At 39.8% G+C, this 26,371-nt stretch overlaps 1 protein-coding gene across 3 annotated transcripts in view; it reads left to right on the top strand.

Annotated features, from left to right (window-relative positions):
• The window catches only part of GRM7 (glutamate metabotropic receptor 7), a 946,213-nt gene that overhangs the window by 451,339 nt on the left and 468,503 nt on the right, over window positions 1–26,371 (top strand). For all 3 annotated transcript variants that reach the window (XM_044934328.2, XM_025272826.3, XM_044934327.2), the window contains exon 3: window positions 21,641–21,782. In XM_044934328.2, coding sequence (XP_044790263.2) covers window positions 21,641–21,782 — 142 coding nt within the window. The remainder of the gene's footprint in view (window positions 1–21,640; window positions 21,783–26,371) is intronic.

The raw sequence follows: 26,371 nt of genomic DNA, 5'->3' as shown, positions 1-26,371 counted from the left end.
AATTTACAGTATAGAATAGAAAAACAGTAAGAGAAGATAAAATTTAAATGTATCATCTTTTTTACTAAAAGGAAAAATCCTAAATGTCCATATCTGTTGGCCTATCGCAGTAACAGATAACATCCCAGTTTCTGTTTGCAGGATTTAACTTTGGTGAATTTAACTATTTTGTAAAAGTTGATCTTTTTGCATATTCATGTTCATTAGACAGCTTAACCATATTTGTTAATCTAAATTTGTTCACAGTTGATCAGAGAGCCCTTTTTACTCATTTTATTTCAAAAAGAATTTTTCCCCCACAAGAAGCAATAAATACACAACTAGCAAAACTCTTACAGATAATCATAAAATGCAAACTTCATGAAATTCTATAAGTTGTCAGAACATCAGTGTCTGTACTTCTTTGATATGAATTTTTCAAATGTTTCCACATTTGGGGGTTTTCCCCTGAAATATGTTTGCAAAAACAAATCATTAATGTATCTCATATTTTGTAACACTTTCTGAAATTTTGTTTCTATAAAATTAGATAAAATGGTGACTGATAAGTCATTGACATTAATCCATTGCTTTACAACAATTAACAGAATTGAAGTATTAAGTGTTCTTCCTGTCTGCAATCATCATGCGGTTATTATTACAAATGTACTTTTTAAATCTGAGAATATGCAATGCTAGAGGAATTGGAGGGTTTCCCTGATAGCTCAGTTGGTAAAGAATCTGCCTGCAATGCAGGAGACCCCAGTTTGATTCCTGGGCCGGGAGGATTCTCTGGAGAAGGGATAGACTACCCACTCCAGTGTTCTTGGGCTTCACTTGTGGCTCAGCTGGTAAAGAATCCACCTGCAGTGCAGGAGACCTGGGTTCAGTCCCTGGGTTGGGAAGATCCCCTAGAGAAGGGAAAAGCTATGCACTCCAGTATTCTGGCCTGGAGAATTCCATGGACTGTATATTCCATGGACTGTATAGTCCATGGGGTTGTAAAGAGTTGGACATGACTGAGCAACTTTCACTTCATTTCAGAGGAATTGGAGGCATGAACTATGCCTAATGTGACTTGGTTGATTCCTGGCTATAATGAACTTATTCTTGAAATGTGTATGTGTAAGTGTGACTGAATCTGCGTTATGTCCAGAGCGGATGCATAATTTAGGATTCTCTGAGTTCAGTTCTATGTAGGCAATGTTTGTTAAAAAGAGTAAATGATAAAAGTTGCACTCATTTGAAGCTTATGTATATATTACCAAAACTCAACAGTTACTGCAGTGTGTAGAACTTAGACCAAGAGTGGTCAGTAAACTTCAACCTTTGGGTTAAAGTTTTTCAGATGTCTATTTTTATAATTATTTTTTAAATTACCATTTTTTTTAACATCTTGTCTAGGGAAAATGGCTGCTTTTATGCTAAATTGAGTAGAATTGAGTAACTGCAACAGAGATCACGTGATCTACATGGTCTGAAATATTTACTATCTGACCTTTAACAAAAAAAGTTTGACAGATCCTGGTTTAGATTGACCAAAGTTTTTGGAGGGGAGCATATTTTTCCTGCTATTGTTTACAATTGCTAGCCCAAGGTTGTAAAAAAAAAAAAAAAGGCAAACAGATAACTTGTAGTTATTTCTTGTTGAGATTCCCTACAAATAGTGAATCTCTTATTGCCTGACCATTTGTACCACCCCATTTCAGTATTCCTTTGATTCATCCTGTAGTATTCTTGGGTTATTTTATTGAATGAAGATCATACCTAAACACCAAGTAGGGTCTAATGCATAGCAAACCTCCTAGGATTATTAGTGTGCTTTCCCTTGCAAAAGTACATGACTGTAAATTATAAGGAGAGAGAGCCTAAAAATGTACAGATAGTAGCAGAATTTGGGGTGAAATGTTGTAAGGCGCAGTGCACATATGCTTACAACATCCAGGTAAATCCTATATCCCTGAGGGCCAGGCAGGACGCAGTGTATGTTGGATAGCGGCTGAAATTTTAGATCACCCTCACTTCCACCTGGGGCTTCCCGGGTGGCTCTGTGGTAAAGAATTTGCCTGCCACTACAGGAGACAGAGGAGACCCAGGGATAAGATCCCCTGGAGGAGGAAATGGCAACCCACTCCAGTGTTCTTGCCTGAAAAATCCCATGATCTGAGGAACCTGGTGGGCTACTCAGCCCAGTGGGTCAGAAAGAGTCAGACAGTACTGAGCAACTGAGCACATGTGCAGCTTCCACACAGTCCACTGCTTTTTAAAGTTGAAGTGTGATGTCAACCGTCTTTTGTTTTTTAATCTGTATTTCATATTGAACTATAGTTGATTTACAATATCATGTTAGTTTCAGGTGCACAGCAAAGTGATTCAGTTATTCATATACATGTATCTATTATTTTTCTAATTATTTCCCCATTTAGGTTATTACAGAATACTGAAGAGGTCCCTGTGCTATACAGTAGGTGCTTATTGGCTATCTGTCTTAAATATATCAGTGTATATATGTCAGTCCTAACCCCTTTTTGATAAGACAACTCAAACTTTGGTTTGAAAGGAAAGAAGATTCTTGATTTTTTTTTTAATGTCTTGCCACTCTTCTATTTATCATCTTGTTTCATGGAATTTTCTTCTTCCAATTTATCTCTTTGAGTAATTCCTGAAGCTTGCAGTTGATTTCAGTGGGGATACAGGGTTCAAAACTGAAGTCTCTATGTGTCGTTCACAAGTAACATGAGTTGAATCCACATTATGTATGAATATAGAACATCTCTTTAGATACAAATGATCTGTGCATTCATTCCATTCTAATTCTCAACACTGTCAAAAAAGTAGCAATCTAGATCTGACCCTAGTCTCTAATTAAGGTATATGAGTGACATACAGCATGTACCTTCCCCTTAAAGGAAGGAAATTTAATAGAGCTAGCTCAAAGCTTGGAGCTCACATCATCACAAAGGTGATTGCTTGGTTCAGCCTAAATTAAAATCCCTATTCATTGTTACAAGATTACATGCATTTTCTTAATATTTTTCGAAACACTGGTTGATTGCACTGTATTTTGTATAATCACATTTCAAGATGTAATTTGGCATTGTTGGGACAATCAGTAAACTTGAGGTTTGTGTGATTGCTGACTTACTATGCTCTGGGTGGAAACATTTGTTCTCTTACATTCTTTCCTTGTGGGTGTTGCTCTAACACTCACCTGTAGCTCTGCCTACCAAAAGCAATCACATTGCAGGCCCAGCTGCTTCAAAAACCTCAGTTTTATTTTTATGCATGAAACATAAACTTCTCATTAATTATTTCATTTGTTTAATTTCAGTAGCCCTTTGCATATGCAATAATAGGTGGCTGTGATGCCTCATCCTCTCTTACTCATTTTTTCTCCACTTTGTGACCCAAAACATAAATCCGGTCATGTTAAAAACTGGTCATGTTTTATTTAGTCACTCATATCTCTTTCTGGAGAAGGCAATGGCACCCCACTCCAGTACTCTTGCCTGGAAAATCCCATGGACGGAGAAGCCTGGTAGGCTGCAGTCCATGGCGTTGCTAAGAGTCGGACACGACTGAAAGAATTCACTTTCACTTTTCACTTTCATGCGTTGGAGAAGGAAATGGCAACCCACTCCAGTGTTCTTGCCTGGAGAATCCCGGGGACAGGGGAGCCTGGTGGGCTGCCATCTATGGGGTCGCACAGAATCGGACATGACTGAAGCGACTTAGCAGTAGCAGCAGCAGCTTTTGAATATATTCTGTCTTTAAGAATGAAAAATTGTTCATTTCTGTTATCAAATCACAATAAAAAATGAATATGTCACTAAAAACAAGTATGTTTGCAAAGGCATTGAAGGAAAAAGAAATGTCATCCTGGTTTAATACTAACAGCCCTGTCTTAGAACAGGACCTAGGCTTTATCTGGTACAACTTTGACTAAAGCTTATGAAATGGTTATAGAAGGATCTGTTTCTTGACTCCTGATGGAAGCCTTGCACCCCATCAAAGCTAGAGTGGTTGATAATGTGGAAGGTGGTGAATTAGATATGTCAAAATAATCTTGTCAATAAACTCATATTTCATTTGCAAATGGTAGACTGACCTATCGGGAGAGATTTATTGCAGTAAATTCTTCACATTTTTAAGTGACCTGAGAACTCAGGAAGTACTGATTTCCCACACTTGATGGACTAGTTTGTGACTTGACTTCTTGTGAGAATGCTCTAAAGAAAATTGAATGCAAACAGGATTTCTCCAAGAGCAGACTAGTAAATTGGAAGATGGAGGAATTCACTTCACATGTCTTGTTCTACCCAAGGCCCTTGGAAAACTCAATGAACACTTTACTACTTTACTGTTAATAATTCGGTCATCTCTTGGGACATGAGAAGCATTTACACAAAGCCACCTGCTTTAGCCACATAGATGAAAACCCTCATGTGACCCAGCATCCTGCTTATGTCTTGTGCTTAAAGAAACATTATCTGTGTGCACGTTAATCCTGATAGAATAGATCACCAACAGAGACCTACTGTGGAGCACAGGGAAATATACTCAATATTTTGTAACAACCTACAGGGGAAAAGAATTTGAAAGAGAAGACATATACAAATAACTGAGTCGCTTTGCTACATACCTGAAACTAACACAACGTTGTAAATCAACTCTACTGCAATTTTTTTTTTTTTTAAGAAGCATTATCTGGCATAAAGCCTTAAATATACACTCCTCAGTGAGGGAGGGGAAGACTTTCTTCTGAGTATGTGAAAAATGGTGGGAGTGACATATTTCTAAAGCCATTAAATGCAGGATCCATTTGTTTCCACTTCTTTGGTTTCAGACATACACACTGATAAATAACAAGGTTCCTTTAACAATGATAAATGCTCGCATTCTTCAAAAATGTCTTTTATTGATATGTGTACTCTTTCAAGTCTCAAGAGAATAATATTTTGCTGCAAATCTAATCTATCTTAGCAGAGACACCAAAGGGGGATGGGGAAGAGAACTACAGAAAAAGATGTTGAGAAATAGCAGAATACTAAAAGTTCAGTTGAATTTCATTTTTTGCATGCAGAGGTCACAGTTTCAATGACAGCTGGTCATATGAGAGAAGTCTAATTTTGATATTCACCATGGCAAACTGTTATCCAAATTGATAGTTAATCATATGAAATTGATGATTTCTTTATGTTTTATAAAGATAAACTCCATGTATTTAAATATTCCATCAGCAATGTTGAATGAGCCTTGAGATCTGAGTACAATTATCCCTTTCCGATGGAGAGGATGAAGACTCAATCAATTTTATCCTCTAAGGATATACAAATAAACATGTGGTTTTTTTGGGGGGAAGGGGTAGGGATTGAGTTAAAATCTCAGGCACTGATTCATTAAATGAAGAGACACTCTTATAAAAGGTTTAACAGAAATGTTCACTGTATAGAGAAGTTTGATGGGCTAGGTCAAGGGGGTTACAAGTGTTCCATCTGTGCTGGTTTTTTGATTCATTTAGAGAAATATGATGGAGGAAAGAGTAAGGGTCGGAGCAGTGGGGAGACCCTCATCTCATCAGAATACTGAGAGCTGGTGGGGACACAGCAGGACTAAGGATCAGCTGACCTTGGTTTTTGTCCCAGCACTGATTTTAGCTATGCAGGGTTGGACAAATCAATTTCCAAGCTTCTGTCCTCTCATCTATAAAATGTATGAGTGCCCCCACATTTCCCCACTTCTTTCAGTACTTGGTAGTGTTCAAATCTCCTTCATGGATCACAGCCTTGTTGTGGTGAAGGAGTTTGTGTAGCTCAGTGAAGCTGTGAACCATGCTGTGCAGACCTGCCCAAGATAGATGGTTCAGAGTGAAGAATTCTGACAAAACATGGTCCACTGGAGGGGGAAATCACAACCCACTCCAGTATTCTTGCCTGGAGAACCCCATGAACAGTATGAAAAGGCAAAAGATAGGACATCAGAAGATGAGCACTCCAGGTCAGAAGGTGTCCAGTATACTCCTGGGGAAGAGCAGAGGGCAATTACTAATAGCTCCAGAAAGAATGACGGAGCTGGGCCAAAGCAGAAATGGAGCTCAGTTGTAGATGTCTGGTGGTAAAAGTAAAGTCTGTTGCTGTAAAGAAAACTATTGCATAAGAACCTGGAATGTTAGGTCCATGACTCAAGTTAAATCAGATGTGGTCAAGCAGGAGATAGCAAGATTGAACATTGACATCTTAGGAATCAGTGAACTAAAATGGATGGGAATGGGTGAATTTATCAGATGACCATTATATCTACAGCTGTGGGCAAGAATGCCTTAGAAGAAAACTACAGTTGCTCTCATTTCACATGCTAGCAAGGTTATGCTCAAAATCCTTTAAGCTATGCTTCAGCAATATGTGGACCCAGAACATCAAGACATACAAGCTGGTTTTGAAGAGGCAGAGGAACCAGAAATCAAATTGCCAACATTTGCTGGATCATGGAGAAAGCAAGGGAATTTCAGAAAAAGAAAAAAACCTACTTCTGTTTCACTGACTATGCTAAAGCCTTTGACTTGTGGATAACAAAATCTATGGAAAACTATTAAAGAGAGATGAGAGTACCAGACCACCTTACCTGTTTCCTGAGAAACCTTTATGCAGATTAAGAAGCAACAGTTAGAACCAGACATTAAACAATGAACTGGTTCCAACTTGTGGGAGGAGTATGACAAGGCTATATATTGTCACCCTGCTTATTTAACTATTATGCAGAATACACCATGCCGAATGCTGAGCTGAATGAATCACAAGCTGGAATCAAATTGCTGGGAGAACTACCAGCAACCTCAGATACACAGATGATACCACTCTGATGGCAGAAAGTGAAGAGGAACTTGATGAGGGTGAAAGAGGAGAGTGAAGAAGCTGGCTTAAAACTCAGCATTCAAAAAACTAAGATCATGGCATCCAATTCCATCACTTCTTGGCGAATAGATGGGGAAAAAATGGAAGCAGTGACAGATTTTATTTTCTTGGGCTCTGAAATCACTGTTCACTGTCTAAGTGCAGCAATGAAATTAAAAGACACTTGCTCCTTGCAAGGACTTCCCTGGTGGCTCAGATGGCAAAGAATCTGCCTGCAATGCAGGATACCTGCTCCTTGGAAAGAAAGCTATGACAAACCTAGACATCATATTAAAAAAGCAGAGACATCATTTTGCTGCCAAAGATCCATAGAGTCAAAGCTATAGTTTTTCCAGTGGTCATGCACTGATGTGAGAGTTGAACCATAAAGAAGGCTGAGTGCTGAAGAATTGATGCTTTCAAACTGTGGTGCTGGAGAAGACTCTTGAGAATCCTCCTTGAGGACAGCAAGGATATCATACCAGTCAATACTAAAGGAAATCAACTCTGAATATTCATTGGAAAGACTGATGCTGAAGCCAAAACTTTGGCCACCTGATACAAAAAGTGGACTCACTGGAAAAGACCTTGATGCTGGGAAAGCTTGAAGGCAAAAGAAGGAGGTGGCAGAGAATGAGATGGTTGATGGCATCGCTGAATCAACAGACATGAATCTGAGCAAACTCTGGGAGATAGTTGAGGACAGAGGAGCCTAGTGTGCTACAATTCATGGGGTGTTCAAGAGTCAGAAATGACTTAGCGACTGAACAATAGCAAAAGTGTTCAAATGAGGTTTCCAAATGGGGAAAGGGGTAGGGATAAATTAGGAGTTTGGGGTTAATATATATGCAGTAATATACCTATAATAGGTAGTCAATAAGAACCTACAGTATAGCACAGGGAACCCTACTCAACACTCTGTAATAACCTATATGAAAAATAATCTGAAAAAGAATAGATGTATTTAGACATATATATGTATGTATGTCAAGTAAATCACTTTTCTGTAAACCTGAAACTAACTCAATATTGTAAATCAACCATATCTTAATAAAAAGAATGGAAAAATTAAAAAGGCTTTGGAACCAATAAAGGGAGTCATTATGGGGACATATACTACTTTAGTGAAAGAACCAATGAAGACTCGGAAGACAGAAATCAATTATTAGTTTATTCTGAAAACTAGTAGTGTGGAGATTATTTTAAAAATCACTCTAATAGAGTTCTGCAAGAAATGCACACGCAGATTACTAGAGAATTCACAAAAGTAAGAGCATATCTTTAGAACCACTGCCCTAGTTATATAATGAAATAGTAAAATAGTTTATATACATATATATATATATATGCATTTACACACACATATATGTGTGTGTGTGTGTGTGTGTGTGTATATATATATATATATATATATATATGCCCTAAATTCCCACTGAATTTGAATTTTCTGGATGGATTTCCACAGAGATACAATATCTGATTATCCCCTAATTTTCAAGATTTAAAATGAATCACAAAATGGGTCTGCTCCATTTCCCCTACACACAGCCAAGTGAGAACTTGGATAAATGCTACCAGTGGTTTGGAAATACCAGTCCTGTTTGAAATCCATGGCTGACCTCCTTTTTACTGTCCAGGGATGTGTACTGGGCCAGCCTCACAGAGTCACTGCTTGGAGACAAGTGACAATTGCTTCAGACGGCCCAGGCTCTTCAAGCCACAGGGAAAACCAGTGACTGCAAAAAATCAGCCAATTTCTTAGTTCTTGTTTGGGGAAAGGAACAGCTTGCCTTCCAAAGGCTTCCTGAATCAGAGCACATTCTTGATTAACCTGTTCACAACCTGCCAAGGTACCAGCTGTTGAGGAGAATAACTTGATGTTTCATACTGGCTATTAATGAAACTCAGAGCATTCTCAGAGGCCATCAGTTTTGAAAGAGAATTAAGAAGAAAAGTGGTCTTATTTGTATGCATCCCCATGAGAATGAATAGGATGTTTGTCTTTTATGTTTATTTCTTTATCCCTAGCAACTTAAAGTAAGATGTACACACAAGGCAGGTGCTTGGTGAATTTTCTGTTAAAGAGTGAATGTGTGGCTATAAAATGGCAAAGAGGGTAACTCGAAGGGTAATATCACCAGCTGAGAGAGGGTCAAATCTGAAATTTAAGAAGAAAAGCACATTGCTCTCAGAGCATCAGTTCTGTTGCCAAGTTGCCCGCTCAGCTGCCCTTTCCAGACCTTGTCACCATTTTTAAAATGAGAGGGTTGTACTGCTGCTGCTGCTGCTGCTGCTAAGTCGCTTCAGTCGTGTCCAACTCTGTGTGACCCCATAGATGGCAGTCCACCAGGTTCCACCATCCCTGGGATTATCCAGGCAAGAACACTGGAGTGGGTTGCCATTTCCTTCTCCAATGCATGAAAGTGAAAAGTGAAAGTGAAGTCGCTCAGTCGTATCCAACTCCTAGTGACCCCATGGAATGCAGCCCACCAGGCTCCTCTGTCCATGGGATTTTCCAGGCAAGAGTACTGGAGTAGGGTGCCATCGCCTTGTCCAGAGGGTTGTACTAAGTGTCATTAAATCTCCTAGGTTCTCAGATCAAGCCAACTAGAATATGCATGACTGCATTCAAGTTTGCTTTAAATCCCAGTGTCTCCCAAAGTAAGATGCAAATTCTTCTCAGGTACAACGATGCTCCTGAAATTGCTGAACATGTTTAAGTGAGATTTGAGGTCTGACATTTCTTGGCTGAAAGATATGATGAATTAACCTGTCATTATCTTGTGCAGACACCACGTGAGTTCTGCTCTCAGCCAGACACGTAGTGCTCCCTGACAGCGACAGAGATTTTTCACCCAAGCATATATTTTCTTCTGGTTTGTCTCATGAAGTCTTGTGCAGTCCCTCCCCAACTCCATTAGTCTAACCACTGATTTTCATTCCACTTTGCTACAGGCAAGCTCATCTATCCAAGCTCCCCCAATATTCCTTACATTCTGGCTGCTGAGTATTTTATTTGAGTATCCTTGCTTCCTGCTTTCCATCCTCTCCCCTCTCAATCTAGAAAGGAATATGTGTATGTGAAAGATTATGCACACAGTTAGTGACTTTTAAAAATCAAGAACCCTGAACTTGTTATTCTCAGGCTTCCAATAAATGTGTCCCTGTCATCAAACTTGTTGCCCTCTCTTCCTCTGACCCTGGGTACCATTTCATTTTTCCATGTGGCAGCTTACTTTCTTCCACTTTGTCTTCCTCTTGCCCAGAGATCCATGCAGGTGCCAGTCAAACCTTTGCCACAGCATCCCCCGCCACCACACTGTGATTCCTGGCCTTTATTCTGCCTCTTCCCTTTATTTGACTCTTTTGCACCGCCAGGAATTTTCTGTCCTTTTTAATGGGCTGGAAGTTCTTTAAAGGCAAGGATAAATTAGGACTGTGTTCAGCTGCAAGTAACAGGAAACAGAATGCTAGTAATTAAATGAGAACGTGCTTTGTTTTCTCACATATCAGAGGTCAGTGACTTCTGGCAGCATGGCTTCTGCTCAACCATGCATAAGATCAGGGACTCTAGTTCTTTCGTTCTTTCTGGTTTACTGTTTTTAGTGCATCGCTGTTCATTATTCTCCTTGTGGCTGGATGGTGTCAAGAAGGCAGTAAGAGCTCTAGACATAACTCCTAAAGGCTGGAGGAGGAGGAATGTCAGCCTTTTTTTTCTCTCTCCTTTTCAAAATGAGCAACTTTTTCCCAGAGCTGTCCTCAGCAACCCCTACCTGCATTTCATGGTCATTTCTACCTTAAGAAGAGGCTGGCAAATTAGGGAGCAGAACTGCCCATTTATGTATAATCTGTGATGAACTGTTACTTGGGACCAGACATCTCTCCACCCTGAGCAAAACCAGGAATCTGTGAGCCAAAAAGCAAGGGAAGGCTGGGTGACCTTATCCATGATGACTTTTCCAATTTGACTTTTGTCTTCCCTCCATTAAGTGTCCTTCCACTGACCCCCTGCACAGATGTGAAAACTCCCAACTGAGACTAAATTTCTTCCATTACACCTCTGGTGATTCCTCTAATTCGATGTGTCAGGTATGTCTTTTTCTGCTTGTATGATATTTGTCATCCTCTCTCCATAATTTGTGAGGTATATTTTGAAAGATGAACATCCTCGCACTCCTCTGTTGTTGAATCCGTAACTTGGGATGAGTAACATCAGAATGCGTCTGTTTCCACCTGTCCGAGTGGGAATGTTAGCACACCTGCCTCATAGGGTTATATGACCAGCTGGTATGAGAAAAAGCACTTAGGATGGCATCTGCCACGTACACAGGACCCAGTGAGTGACAGTCCCCCTGCTGTGACCAATACCATTGCTATCAAACTCTATGGACCTCAGCTTCCCTGTTTGTAATAGAGAATGGGACAAGGTCATTTCTAAGTCTGTTTGTATTGCTTTTATATATTCCTTCAGAAAAATAATTCCTAGAGGACCCTTCACAGAGTAGAGTCTCAATAAATATTTGCTAAGTTGGATTGGCATATCTAAATAGCAGGCCAAATCCTCAGTGGGATTGTATGATGTGGAAGCTCTGACAGGATTGAATTGCAAACTTTAAATGCTTTCCTATTGCTTCTGCTTATTAGATGGGAGAGAATCTATAATCATTTGGGAGAGAAAACTATTTTTAATGGAACCACTTTTTGGCCTGACTCCTGAAGTTTCTCTTGCAGTTATAGATTACTTGCTACCGCAGGCAGACAGAAAACTGACCAGTTTTTGCAGCTCCAAATTGAGAAGCAGATTGATTCCTGGGATGCTGGAATTATTTCCATGACCTCAACGGCTTGTAGTCCTCAAGCTCCTGACAGTGGGCTTATTCAGTCAGAGCTGACTTGTCAAGAAGGGAGCTGTCCTGGCTGTGACATGTCTCTCTATTTGCAACATGTATGATGATACTGTCCAATTTCCCCCACACCTTTGTTCCCTCCACAAATGTGAATTGGCAGTTGCAATGCCACCCAGCACTGCCAAATTCCAAGTGCTCTTTACACACAAATGAACTATCCTTCAAATGCTAGATTCTTAAACTCAAGGTGCTGAACCAATATTTTCTCAGCTATAGATTGCTTATGTACTGTGGTGACTAACATCAGGTATGAAAGAGAGAGAAATCTGAATCCACTGTGAGCGACCAAGCTAGAACACAAACCATAGAAAGTTCGCATCCAATAGGGCGGTAGCTTAAGATGAAAAAGTTGGCTACATGTCACAGGAGAGTGTAGGGTGCTGAGTTATCACCATGAATGAGAAATAAAGTAACTGATATTCAAACACCGGAAGTGCATGTGTGTGTGCGTGTGTGTGCCTGTGTGTTAGACCACTTCCTTTCTTGCTGGCAGACACACAAGACCTGAATTGTTTTCTCCAAGTGGCCCATTTCTGGCAGGGCATGGTTGGTCTGAATTGAGTGCTTGCTTTAAGTCATCTATGTGTGATATACATACATTTTTCATCCTGCCGCATTCTCTTGTGGGTCTGAGCAAATGAAATGACTGTTTTTCTAGCAGGTACCATTCAAGTCTTCCAAGAGAAGATGATCAAAACAGCATGTCTCTCTCTCATCCTCTGTTTTTCCATTTCCCTTGCCTTTTACATTTTAGCTTTATGAACACATCCATTCTCATTACCACGTTAATAGCCAGTGTCTCTCCTCTATTGAGTTGTTTGATTTTACTCACTGTGGGCAGTTTTCTGTACCACAGGGTGAGCCTCTCAATTCTGTAGTCACGAAACTCCATGCATGGGTTCCCCTAGTGTGAATTGGCTGAGCCCAAAACCCACAAGTGCAGACCGCCCCTCTGCTAATCATGGTGCCAAATGGAGTTTGCTCTGATTTGCTTAATCACTCAGCTATAAATGAATCCTGATGAGAAGCTGAGTTTCCATCCAGAATTATTCCCCTTCTCCTGCCGAAAAGGTGGTAAAGTGGCCATTTCTTCTCCACAGCAGCCCCAGAACACTTTGCTGGTGGTTTCATCCATCTCTACTGCCTGATATTTTCCAGATTTGGAGCCATTACAGCCTTGAGACTGTAGTCGCCATTACCCAGGGACACTTCTCTAGTTCTCTCTCTGCATCAGTGGAAACATTATGATAAAGTGCAACAATCCATCCCTCCCTTCTTTCTGTCTCACTATCCTAAGTAAGTAAGTGTTAGTCATTCAGTCATGTCCTGCTCTTTGAGACCCCAGGGACTGTAGCTTGCCAGGCTCCTCTGTCCATGGGATTTCCGAGGCCAGAATAGTGGGGTGGATTGGCATTCCCTTCTCCTGGGAATCTTTCCTACTCAGGGATCAAACCCAGGTCTCCTGCATTGCAGGCAAATTTCTTTACCATGAGAGCCACCAGGGAAACCCTAAGAGTTCCCTAAAAATTTTTGGTGAGGATACCCATGCATAAATTCTTCTTCTATCTAAACTGGCTACAACCAATTGGGAGATACCTAAGAGGAGATCCAACCAGTCCATTCTAAAGGAGATCCGTCCTGGGTGTTCTTTGGAAGGAATGATGCTAAAGCTGAAACTCCAGTACTTTGGCCACCTCACGCGAAGAGTTGACTCATTGGAAAAGACTCTGATGCTGGGAGGGATTGGGGGCAGGAGGAGAAGGGGACGACAGAGGATAAGATGTCTGGATGGCATCACCGACTCGATGGACATGAGTTTGAGTGAACTCCAGGAGTTGGTGATGGACAGGGAGGCCTGGCGTGCTGCGATTCATGGGGTCACAAAGAGTTGGACACGACTGAGTGACTGAACTGAACACCAAGCGACCTGGAGAAGGAAATGGCAGCCCACTCCGGTATTCTTGCCTGGAGAACCTCATCGACAGAGGAGTCTGGAGGGTCCATGGGGTCACAAAGAGTCAGACACGACTGAGCGACTGAACTGAACTGAACTGAAGAGAATATTTCTCAGAATCTGATCCCCTGGCTACCTGCAGCCATGTCACCTAGAACAGTGATCTCAAAATATGGTCCCTGACCTGCAGTATCAGTATCACCTGGGCACTTGTTAGAAATGCACATTCACAGGCCTCACCCAAACCTGCTGATGAGAACCTCTGGAGGTGAATGATACATGGGAATCATTGAGCTAAGTGTGTTAGTTGCTCAGTTGTGTCTGACTTTTTGTGACCACATGGACTGTAGCCTGCAAGCTTCCTCTGTCCGTGGGATTCTCCAGGCAAGTGTGCTGAAGTGGGTTGCCATTTCCTCCTCTAGGGGATCTTCCCGACCCAGGGATTGAACCCACGTCTCCTGCATAACAGGCAGTTTCTTTACTATCTGAGCCAGCATGATAAAGCTCTAGTTTAAAATTCAGATTCCTGCATCTGGTTCACTACTTACTAAATAAGTATTCATTATAGAGAAGAATGGACAGTCAGGTAGGTATAGATTGGTTAGATAAACAGATGATACACACACACACACACACACACACACACTTGTTGTTGTTTAGTCGCCCAGTCATGTCCGACTCTCTGTGACCCCATGGACTGCAGCACGCCAGGCCTCCCTGTCCCTCACGATCTCCTGGAGTTTGTCCAAGTTCATGTTCTTTGCATTGGTGATGCCGTCCAACCATCTCATCCTCTGACACCTTCTTCTCCTTCTGCCCTCAATCTTTCCCAACATCAGGGACTTTTCCAGTGAGTCATCTGTTTGCATCAGATGACCAAAACTACTGGCACTTAAGCATCAGTACTTCCAGTGAACATTCAAGTTTGACCTCCCTTAAAATTGACTGGTTTGATCTCCTTGCTGTCCAGGGGAATATTGAGTGTTTTCTCCAGCACCACAGTTCAAAGGCATCAATTCTTTGGTGGTCTGCCTTCTTTATGGCCCAGATCTCAAAACTATACATGACCACTGGGATGACCAAATTGTCCACTTGACAATATGGACCTTTGTTGGCAGAGTAATGTCTCTGCTTTTCAACATATTGTCTAGGTTTGTCATTGCTTTCCCATCAAGATGCAATCCTCTTCTGATTTCATGGCTGCAGTCACCATCCGCAGTGAGTTTGGAGCCCAAGAAGAGGATATCTGTCTCTACTTCCACCTTGTCCCCTTCATTTGCCATGAGGTAATGAGGCTGGATGCCATGATCTTAGTGTTTGGCTTTGTTTTGTGTGTGTGTGTTTTAATATTTAGTCTTAAGCCGGCTTTTTCACTCTCCTCCTTCACCCTCATCAAGAGGCTCTTTAATGCCTTTTCACTTTCTGCCATTAGAGTGGTATCATCTGCATATCTGAGGTTGTTGATGTTTCTCCTGCTTGTCTTGAGTCCAGCTTGTAAGTCATCCAGCCCAGCATTTCTCATGATGTGCTCAGTGTATAGGTTAAATAAACAGGGTGATAGCAGACAGCCCTGTTGTATTCCTTTCTTGATCTTGAACCAATCAGTTGTTCCATACAGGGTTCTAACTGTTGCTTCTTGACCCAGGAGACAAGTTAGATGGTCTGGTATTCCCATCTCTCTAAGAGTTTTCCATAATTTGTCATGACCCACACAGTCAAAGTCTTTAGCATAGTTGATAAAACAGAGATAGACATTTTTCTGAAATTGTCTTGCTTTCTCTATAATCCAGCCAATGTTAACAATGTGATCTCTGGTTCCTCTTCCTTTTCTAAATCTAGCTTGAACATCTGGAAGTTCTTGGCTCACATAATGCTGAAGCCTAACATGCAAGATTTTAAGAATGACTTAACTAGCTTGGGAGATGAGTGCAATTGTCTGATGGTTAGTGCATTCCTTGGTACTACCCTTCTTGGGAATTGGAATGAGGATTGACCTTTTCGAATCCTGTGGCCACTGCTGGGTCTTCCAGATTTGCTGACATAATGAATGCAAAACCTTGATGGCATCCTTCTTTAAGGATCTGAATAATTCTGCTGGAATTTCATCGCATCCACTAGCTGTATTAACAGCAGTGCTTCTTAAGGCCCACTTGGCTTTGCACTCCAGAATGTCTGGCTCTGTGTGACTAACCACACCATCGTAGTAATCCAGTTCATTAAGATCTTCTTTATACAGTTCCTGTGTATATTCTTTCCATCTCTTCTTGATCTGTTCAGCGTCTACTAGGTCTCTACAGTTTTTATCCTTTATTGCGTCCATCTTTGTGTGCAATGCTTTCTTGATGTTTCCAATTTTCCTGAGGAGATCTCTAGTCTTTGCCTTTTGCTGTTTTCTTCTATTATTAAGCATTGTTCATTGAAGAAGGCTTTTGTGTCTCTTATAGCTAAGTTTTGGAACTCTGCATTTAATTGGAGGTATTTTTCCCTCTCTCCCTTGCTTTTTGCTTCTCTTTGTTCTTCCACTCCTCAGATAACCACTCTGCCTTCTTGCTTTGCTTTTCCTTTGGGATGGCTTTATTCACCTCCTCCTGTGCATTATTATGGACCTCTGTCCATAGTTCTTCAGGCAAACTGTTAACTAGATCTAGTCCCTTGAACCTATTCATTACCTCTGCTGCAAATTCATACAGGATTTTATTTAAGTCATACCTGGCTGGCCTATTGTTTTCCCTGGTTTTCTTTGGTCTAAGCCTGAATTTTGCTATGAGAAGCTGATGATCTGAGCCACCGTCACCTTCAGGTCTTGTTTTTGCTGACTGTATACAGCTTCTGCATCTTTGGCTGCCAAGAATATAATCAATTTGATTTTGGTATTGACCATTAGGTAATGTCCATGTATAAAGTCGTCTCTCATGTTGTTGAAAAACAGTGTTTGCTATGACCAGTGCATTCTTTTAGCAGAATTCAGTTAACCTTTGCCTAGTTCATTTTGTTCTAAAAGGCCAGACTTGCCCATTACTCCAGGTACGTCTTGACTTCCTACTTTTGCATTTCAATCCCTGATGATAAAAAGAATATCTTTTTTAGGTGTTAGTTCTAGGAGGTCTTCTAGGTCTTGATAGAACTGATCACCTTCAGCTACTTCGGCATCGGTGGTAGGGGCATAGACTTGGATTACTGTGGTTTTGAATGGCTTGTATTGGAAATAAACCAAGATCATCCTGTCATTTTTGAGGTTGCACTCCAGTACTGTATTTTAGACTCTTTTGTTGATTATGAGGGCTACTTTGTTTCTCCTATGGTATTCTTGCCCACAGTGGTAGATATAATCTTCATCTGAATTAAATTTGACCATGCCCATCCTTTTTAGTTTGCTGATTCCTAGGATGTTGATGTTTATTCTTGCCATCTCCTGCTTGACCATGTCCAATTTTCCTTGATTCGTGGACCTAACATTCCAGTTCTATACACTACTGTTCTTTGCAGCAATAGACTTTTGTTTCATCACCAGATACATCCATGACTGAGGGTTGTATCCACTTTGGCCCAGCTGCTTCATTCATTCTGGGGCTATTGGTAATTCTCCTCTGCTCTTCCCCAGTAGCATAGTAAACACCTTCAGACCTGGGGGACTCATTGTTTGGTGTCATATCTTTTTGGCTTTTTTATACAGTCCATGAGGTTCTCATGGCAAGTATACTAGGGTGGTTTGCCGTTCCCTCCTCCAGAGGATCACGTTTTGTCAGAACCCTCTGCTATGACCTGTCCATCTTGGGTGACTCTGCATGGCATGACTCATAGCTTCATTGAATTATGTAAGCCCCTTCACCACGACAAGGCAGTGATCCATGAAGGGGACATGCTCACGCGCGCGCGCGCGCACACACACACACACACACACACACACATATATATGTAAATTTAAGTTTTACTTTGAAATAATTTTAAATTTATAGAAGAGTTATAAAGAAAATTCCCACAGACGCATCTCACAAATGTTAATACTTTAAATAACTAGTTTATCACAACTGAGAAATCAACAATGCAAAAATACTCCTAACTACAGGCATTATTTAAATTTCACCAGTTTTTGTACGAATGTCTTTTTTCTGTCCAAGGATCCAATCCAGTTTCCCATGTCTAAGTCTTGTGTTTTGTGACCTTGACAATTTTGAAAAGTACAAGTCAGGAATTTTGAAAAGTAGAATGCTCCTCAATTTGGATTTTCCTGACATTTTCTCATGGGTAGATGAAAGTTATGGATTTGGGGGAAGAATGACATTCTAGTGGGGGCACCCTTATCACACCCTCTCAGGGTGACTTAGCACTAGTGATGTTAACTTAGTGGACCATTACAGTGGGTTTCTCCACTATTCAGTTATTCTTTTTCCTTTGCCATATTCTTAAGAAGTGAGCCACTAAGTCCAGACTACATTTAAGGGCAAAAACATTATTCTCCACCTCTTCAAAGGAAGAGTATCAAAGAAGTTGTAGGCATATGTTTAAACCACCTGAATGACTGGTAAAGATTTGGAGCAAGATTCTTTTAAGCTGTATAAATGTTCACTGTCTTCTTAGAGTTTCTCATCCTTATTTTAGCATTCATCAGTGGACTTTGCATGCAGCAGTTTTTCCTCTAATGCTCTAACAGTGATAGTCTATCCTCCTTATCCTATTCTCCTTATCCTTCAACATTTGTTAGTTTGGAGTTTTCTGTGAAGAAGATTCATCCCATCTTTCCGATTTATTGATTGACTTGGTCATTTTTAATAGTATGGATTGCCGAGCATGTATTGTAGTTTTTGGATTGTCATTCATTACCATCCTAATTCATTTTGTTGCTAATATTATTCTAGCTTTGTTCACTGGGATCTCTTTTAAGTTGGCTCCTATGTCCTATTGACCACTCCCCATTTACTGTTTATTTTTTCTCTTTTGTGAACTTCTTATTGCCTGACATTGTCTTTTATATGCTTCCCCTCAAGTTGAGAATCACCCATTTCTCCAAAAGACCTTTGGTTGAAAGATGGTATTTTAAAACCAGTATCACCAGGTGTGTTTGTTGCTGTGGAGTATCATTATTTCTAGACTCTCTCAGTGGATAGTGGTAGGGTCCATGTGTATGTATGTATATAACCCATGTGTACATGAATTTATGTATAAAATGACCCACCCGTGGAAGGATCTCGCTATAAACCATAAGTTTACACTATCTCTGACTCTTCCTCACACCACATGGTCCATTCTTGCCACACTCTTGTTTATATATAAATTCTTTATCTCTCTCTGAGAAACCTGCCTCCCCTTAGCTACAATTCATTTCCTGTTTTGTTCACCTTGAGTACGGAAAGCTGTTCCAGTATTGCTAACTCCTGTGAAAATTTTACAAATCCAAGTACCATTTTATGTGCAGTTCTTCTTGTCTTTATCCTTAGTTGCTGGTTGTACACTATTTTAAAAAGTTACTTAGGCCAACTCCCCTTCCACCCATCCCCTTCAGTGAAATGCTCTGGAACATTCTTAATGCCATTCATCTCATTTGTCACAGTCCACATCTCGTAATATCTTGGTTGATTTTGCATACAGTAAAGTCTGGTTATTGTGACACGTTGTTCTTCGGGTTTTAACAAGTGGATAGAGTAGATTTCTACATTACATACCATACAGACCGCATGCACTGCCCAGCTGCCCTTGTGCGGTCCCTTTGTGGTCAACCCCTCCTCTCTCCCCTAAATCTTGACGTCCACTAATCTGTTTCCCAGCCCTATGATTTGTTCCCCCCCACCCCGGAATATCATATGAGTAGAATTATATAATATGTACTCTTTTTGGTTTGACCTTTTCACTTAGCAAAATGCATTTTTGAACCATTCATGTTCTTCTGAGAATCAGTAGTTCCCTTTTGTTGCTCAAAAATTTCCTATCACCTGCATGGACTATGGTTCATTTATCCATTCACCTGTTAACAGATGTCTTACTTGTTTTCAGTTTTAGTGATTAGGAATGAAGTTTCTACAAACATTTTGAGCACATTTGTGTGAACATAACTTTTCAGTTCACTTGGAAAAACACCTAGCATCGGAACCACTGCTTTATATGTTAACTCTATATTTAACATTTAATGCCAACTGTTTTCCAGACTATTTGTACCCTTGTGTGTTTCTACCAGTGATGAATGAGCATTTCTGTTGCTCTGCATCTTCTCCAGAATTTGAAATTTTCATTATTTTTAAAAGATATTTTACTAGTTATGTAATAATATACCATTGTGGCCTTTTCTGCCTTTTGGGAGGTGAGTTATTTAGCTCCTCTTTGTCTTATTTATTAAAGTGGAAGCTTAGGTTACTGATTCTGTGTGTTTCTTCTTTCCTAACTTAAGTGTTTAATTATATATATTTTCCTGTAAACATCAGTCTAGCTATAATCTATGCATTCTGAGATGTTACAGTTTAGTTTTCATTTAGAGATATTTTAAAATTTCTTGGTACTTCCTCTTTGACCCATGGGTTATTTAAATGTGTGCTGTTTAATTTCCAAGTGTCTGGAGATTTTCCTGTTATCTCTGTGTTATTCGTTTCTAGTTTGATTCTCTTATGGTCTGAGGTCATAAGGTTCTTTTAAATTTGAGGGTATTTTTCTCTTTTATGACCCAGAACATGGTCCAGCTTAATGAATGTTCCATTTTCACTTGAAAATAATGTGTATTCTTCTGTTGTCCTGGGGATTATTCTGTAAATGTCAATTAGATCAAGTTGGCTGACAGTGTTGCTGTACTTTATAGGACCATTGGTGACTTCAAGCACACTGAAGGTTGAGAGCCACTTACAGAGAGCTGACACTGATTAAGTACAATGGATTAAAATGTAATGGACACTCACTTCTGGATTAGAGTTTATGTTTTTCTATATTTATGGAAACCCGGGAGCATCCACACAGCTGTCCATGCTTTGGATATAAGCTCGTTGGTTATGGGCATCTCCAGGTTACAAAGAGAACAAAGTTTTCCTCTTGTCTCTGCCCCTAGGCCTTCTGCCCATTGGATGACCTTTGAGGCTCTACCCCTTTTGCCTATACCAGCCTTTCCTAAGGTGTATTTTATAAAACACTACATCAGGGAGTAACTACTAAGCAAGTGTTGGGGTAGTGAGGAGGATATCAGTTGCTTCATAAATGGCTGTGTATCATAAGCCAATTAATAGCATGACAGCCTTGAGAAGTCTGCAGTAAATACATCAATTTATTTATTTAATCCCCTTCTCTTCCAACATGAAATGGGCAATGCTAACTTCCTTTAAGGTTTTTAAGATCAGGTAACATACATAAAGCACATTATTTGTAGGCTGAGTATATAGCATGTAGTCAAAAAAATTCATTACTGTGATTTATAATAGTCGATCTTATTCTTATTGTTGTTTTATTTTTTTGATTTATTCCATTGTCTGTGAGCTTGAAAAGTTGAGATGGATATGAAGGAAGAAAATTATGAGACTGCAAACACCAGAAAAGTAATAGAAATTGACATGAGTTTTATCTCTTTGAGTACTTTTCTTTAATATATATATTGTAGCTGACTATGGTTTTCTTGTAGCATATAACGTTCATTTTAAAGGCCTCTCATCCAGTTTGTCTCCCTAGACCTACCTCCCCAGAATCACTATCGTTGGTATTCCTGGGCATACCTGGCTGTTTCCAAGTGCCTTGAGGCTATGCCATACCATGGAAAGCATGCCAAGTATGAATGACCGCTCAGGACTCAGCTTACTAGCCTAAGCCTTCCTCATTCAGCAAGATCACCAAGGAAGAGCTGTGTACTCAGGATTCATAATTCCCTCCTCCCTGTCTACTTTCCCTGGTTCCTTTGGTATCTCTTCAGGAACTTAATTGACATTCTGCTTTCTTTTCTTGAACAGGTGGGCTCTGCATTGCCCAGTCCGTGAGAATCCCCCAGGAACGCAAAGACAGGACCATTGACTTTGACAAAATTATCAAGCAGCTCCTGGACACCCCCAACTCCAGGGCCGTCGTCCTCTTTGCCAACGATGAGGATATCAAGTAAGGCTGCCTGGTGAAATTCCTTAATATGCATGTTGTAGTTTAGGAGACAGAAAGATCAGAGTGCTGGCACAGAAAGGGAGAAGATAGCATAGAATCAAATTGCTAATTACACGGTGGCAAGGTCCGTTCGTGCTTTCTACCCCTACAGAAGAAGTCAGAGCGAACCGTGGAAGCAGCAGCCTGTTGCTGCCATGAATTTCCCCCTCATATTTGCTGAAGAACTGCTTTCAGTTACTTGTAAAGGGAGAAAACCACTGGACCTTTCAAAGGTTCTTTTGCTAAAAATATATATACACATGCGACAGTCTTTTATCTAAAGAATAGTTCTTCTAATGTAAAAGAAAAATGCCTTATATTTCTGGAAGTATTGCTTCTGCTTTGGACTTTGTGTGTTCAAAGCCAAGCTGGTCATGTGTCTGCATTCTCCAGTCCACTTTTTCTTCTGTCTCTTTACCTTGATGCTCTTTGATGTAAAAAATCTGAGTACAACCTTGACTTTCCCTTTTAGCTCATGACTTGCATTCTTGGCCAAGCCATGGGGTGCTAACCTTTGAAATTGTTTATAGAATACAGATTTGCCCTGTGTTATTTCCTGACCACTGCTGCCTCGGTCCCAAATCCTTAACATTTTTTTTTTTTTTTAGAACAAACAGTAATTACCACTGATTTAAAAAATCAAAAAGTGTTGAGAAATCTAGAAATGAAAAAAAAGTTGGATTCATTTTGAGCTCTAGCTAACAGGTTCTCCTTTCCAGATGCTAATAATAACTGTATATTTTGTAATTTTTGTATTTTGTAATGCAACTGTGTATTTTGTAATATTTGTGTCTTTTTCTAGAAGCAGTGTATACATTTTTACACAAATGGTAGAACACTGTGTATTGTCTTGTTCTACCCCTGCTCTCACCTTGGCTTACTCTTTCATCATGGAGGTCTCCGAACGTCAGTACTTTTCAACCACCACACAGAATTTCATTTTATGTATTTGCTGTAATTTATATAACCTCTCTCTTACTGATTGACATTTGGTTACAGACTTGTGTGATTTTCAGGGGCTTCTCTGGTGGTTCAGATGGTTAAGTGTCTGCCTACAATGCAGGAGACCCGGGTTCGATCCCTGGGTCAGGAAGATCCCCTGGAGAAGGAAATGGCAACCCACTCCAGTACTCTTGCCTGGAAAATTCCATGGACAGAGAAGCCTTGTAGGCTAAACAGTCCATGGGGTCACAAAGAGTCAGACACGACTGAGTGACTTCACTTTTACTTCTTCTTGTGCAATTATAAATTACCTTGTGGTAACCTTTGTTTTCCACAAATCTGTGTGTGCCACAATATGACATTAATGTACACATCCTTTACAATGTATGGATGCATTAACATAATGCAAATAATAATACATGAATATATTACTTTTTATATTAATAACTATTTAAAACATAAATTCCTGGAAAAGGAGCTTCCAGGACAAAGATGTGTGCTTTCTTAAATGTGAATATTGTCTTCCAAAGAGGTGGTGTCACTTTACACCTCTGCAGATGGAAAAGCTCTGTTTGGGTTTTTTAACTTTTTGTCTTATAGTTCAAATAATAACTCATTTAATTTGAAAGTGAGCATCTTATATCAAGGGCAAAGTTGAAGGGTCCAGGCCATTACCAACCCCCCACCAGTCCGGCCAGTCCTGTGTCTCCCTTCGTTGTGTGTTCCCCATGCTGCCCCTGAGTCCACCCATCTTCCCAGCCCTGAGCTCTGACCGTGGGTGGCAGGACTACTAAATGAGAAGAGCATTAAACTTCAAGTCAAGACACCTGAGGTTTTCTTTTTTTTTTTTGTTTTTTGTTTTGCTATGACCACTGTCTCACCTTGGGCAAGTCCCATCCTACACCCTATTTCTCCAGCTCTTTAAGGTCTCAGTTTTCTCATCAGTAGATCCATTTGCACTCTTTCTATGATAATCTGGACTTCTACTTTGCTAACGTCATTTCATTCCATGCCCCCCTCATGGTCTGTGTGTGCAGGTGAGGGGGCCCTTGTGTGTCTTCCTTCCCAGGCCTTTGCTCACTCTCTCCCCGCTTGCTGGAGCTTCCCTTCCCCACGTCGTCATCCCAGTGCTGTCGGTAGCGTTGCTTCTGAAAGACGTCTCCAAACAGTGTAGCTTTGGAAAATTTGTCATAACAGCTTGGTTGCATGGTTAATGTCACTCAGGGCATTTTGTACTCTTGGATCATGTAGTTGGAGTCTATATTCTCCACTAGTCTGCATGCATCATTAAGATGGAGGTGATGCCCCTTCTGACTTCCTTTCATATCCTTAGCCCCTAGCACATTGCTCGGTTAGTGATGGACGCTCAGTACACATCACTGAATGAATGTATGAAATGCCCAGTGCAGTGTCCGCTATTGAAGTACAAGCCTCTCTCTCTGAACTTCGTGATGCTTTAAAATACGGTCCTGTTTTTGCATGTAGACCCCACCTTCATGCACCCAGTTCTCCACCTAAGATGCATGACTGACACGTCAGTGTACCCTGACAGCTCCTCCATCACAGTCTTGGCTCATGATGTTTCTTCTTTCCTTCTCTACCTGTTGAAATTCTGTCTGTTTTTCAGACATGCCCTTTTCTGTGAAACTATTTCTGTCACCCCTTAAATGTGTATTTGTCTCCTTACAAAACACTGATTCTGTTGCTCTTAGGGCATTTTCTTCCACACTTTGTGATTTAGTTATTCAAGGCACTTTGTTTTTATAATATGACTTTATTTTTTTTTTTTGCTCCAGATTTGTCAACTCATACTTCTCTTAATCATCTATGATTTTCATACATATTTTGTACATTTTAAAATATGTCATATGTTGATAAAGGTGGCCCCATGTTCATTTTCATGTACATGGCACTTAAAAATTTGTTACTAATACCTATGATGCCTAATTGGTCGTAATATCCTTGATTTGCAGATTGTGTGAGGTTTTAATTGGCAGTGTTAAAAGGTATATAGTCAGCTCAATAGCTGTGCTTATCATTTTTTGCATGGGGATTTGTGTGTTGGAACCATTGTGTACTATGATTTACAGAAGTGATAGTAATAGCGCTGGGCTACAGTAATACAAATCAAGTGCATATCTTCCAAAACGTGAGCTTAAGCCCCCTGATGTCTGATAACCCACAATGCTGTGTTATTTCTTTTCTCAGAAGATTTACACTGTAGATGGGAAATTTTGAGATTTCTTAGAACATTAACTTCAAATACTTTGCTGGAGAATACCAGTGAGAAGACATTAATATCTAGATTTTGAAGCTAAGATAAATGCTCAATTGTTATGGGTATTGATAATTTGAATGTTAGACAAGAGTGTATTCTGTTCCTGAGATACTTTTTTTTCTGATTATAAAAGGAATATTACGTGGCTATTTTACTCCATTGGAAAATAATGGAAATATTTTTGTTGTTGCACTTTAATAAAAGGAATTCTTACCTTTACTCTGCCCCCTGATTATCTAAAAAAATGAAAGGTTAGAGAGAATAATCACAAACCATGACTGTAAGTAACCCCCTATAACACTTAATATCTTAACACTCGGAGATAACCACTAATAAAATTCCTGTTTAACATTTGCAGTTATTTTATTCTAAACATTTTCCCTAGTAGATTCAGATTCACACAGAGTTTGATATTCTATTTTTTGCAGTTCACATCTCACTTTCAATACTATAATATGTTTAAACAGTTTAATCTTATTTCTCTTAATAAATTAACCCACATTTTTATGTAAGCATATTAAGGTGAATTTTTTTTTCTTTTTATATGGGTTTGTCTTTCTTACTTTGTTTCAGTTGGATTCTCCGCATCCTGTTCATACTTCATCAGCAGGTTCTCAATGAATTGTCATTAACAATGAATTACCTATTATCCATATTTTTCTGTGCTCTCATACAACCCTATACTTTTTTTTTCATGGAATGTTAATATGCATCTATTCATTTATGCAGGCCAGTTTTCATTATTGTAAGAAATGACTAATCATTTGCAGTATTTTTAATTTGACTTTTTTTGTTCTTAACAGTACCCTGCAGAAATCCAACTCCATGTGTTTTTCATTGGCCTCTGATGCATCCTTTAGATTCACTACCATTTCTTGAACCACTTCCCTGCTGCTCTGCATTTAGGTGGTCTCCAGTAATGCACATATGATTTTGACAGCATCAGTGATCATACCCTTTGGTTAGATTAATAGAGATGGTATCTCTAACTCAAGAGTACAAATGATTGATTGTGTGAAAATAATAAATGCACATAATTTAAGAGGAACAAAAATGTAATTAAAATACTTTTTATGCAAAGCCCTAGTATCCTTTCCCATTCCATCCCACTCTCTGGTTCTGTTCTTCTTGAGCAATTATTTTGATTCTTGAAACTAATTCTTTAGGTCTTCTCGAAATGTGCCTGTATTGCTATTTTGGAATCATTAATTTAAAATATTGTCTATGAATTCCTCTTATGTTATTTAGAACTTGTCTCATACCTCCTTTATCTTCCTAGCATTATACTATCAGATTTCCATTTAGTAAAAATCAGAGTTGACATTATGAG

The sequence above is a fragment of the Bubalus bubalis genome, chromosome 21 (assembly GCF_019923935.1).
Source record: "Bubalus bubalis isolate 160015118507 breed Murrah chromosome 21, NDDB_SH_1, whole genome shotgun sequence".
Classification (NCBI taxonomy): domain Eukaryota; kingdom Metazoa; phylum Chordata; class Mammalia; order Artiodactyla; family Bovidae; genus Bubalus; species Bubalus bubalis.
Note: the sequence above shows the minus strand (reverse complement) of the source record. Positions and strands in the feature narration are given on the sequence as shown.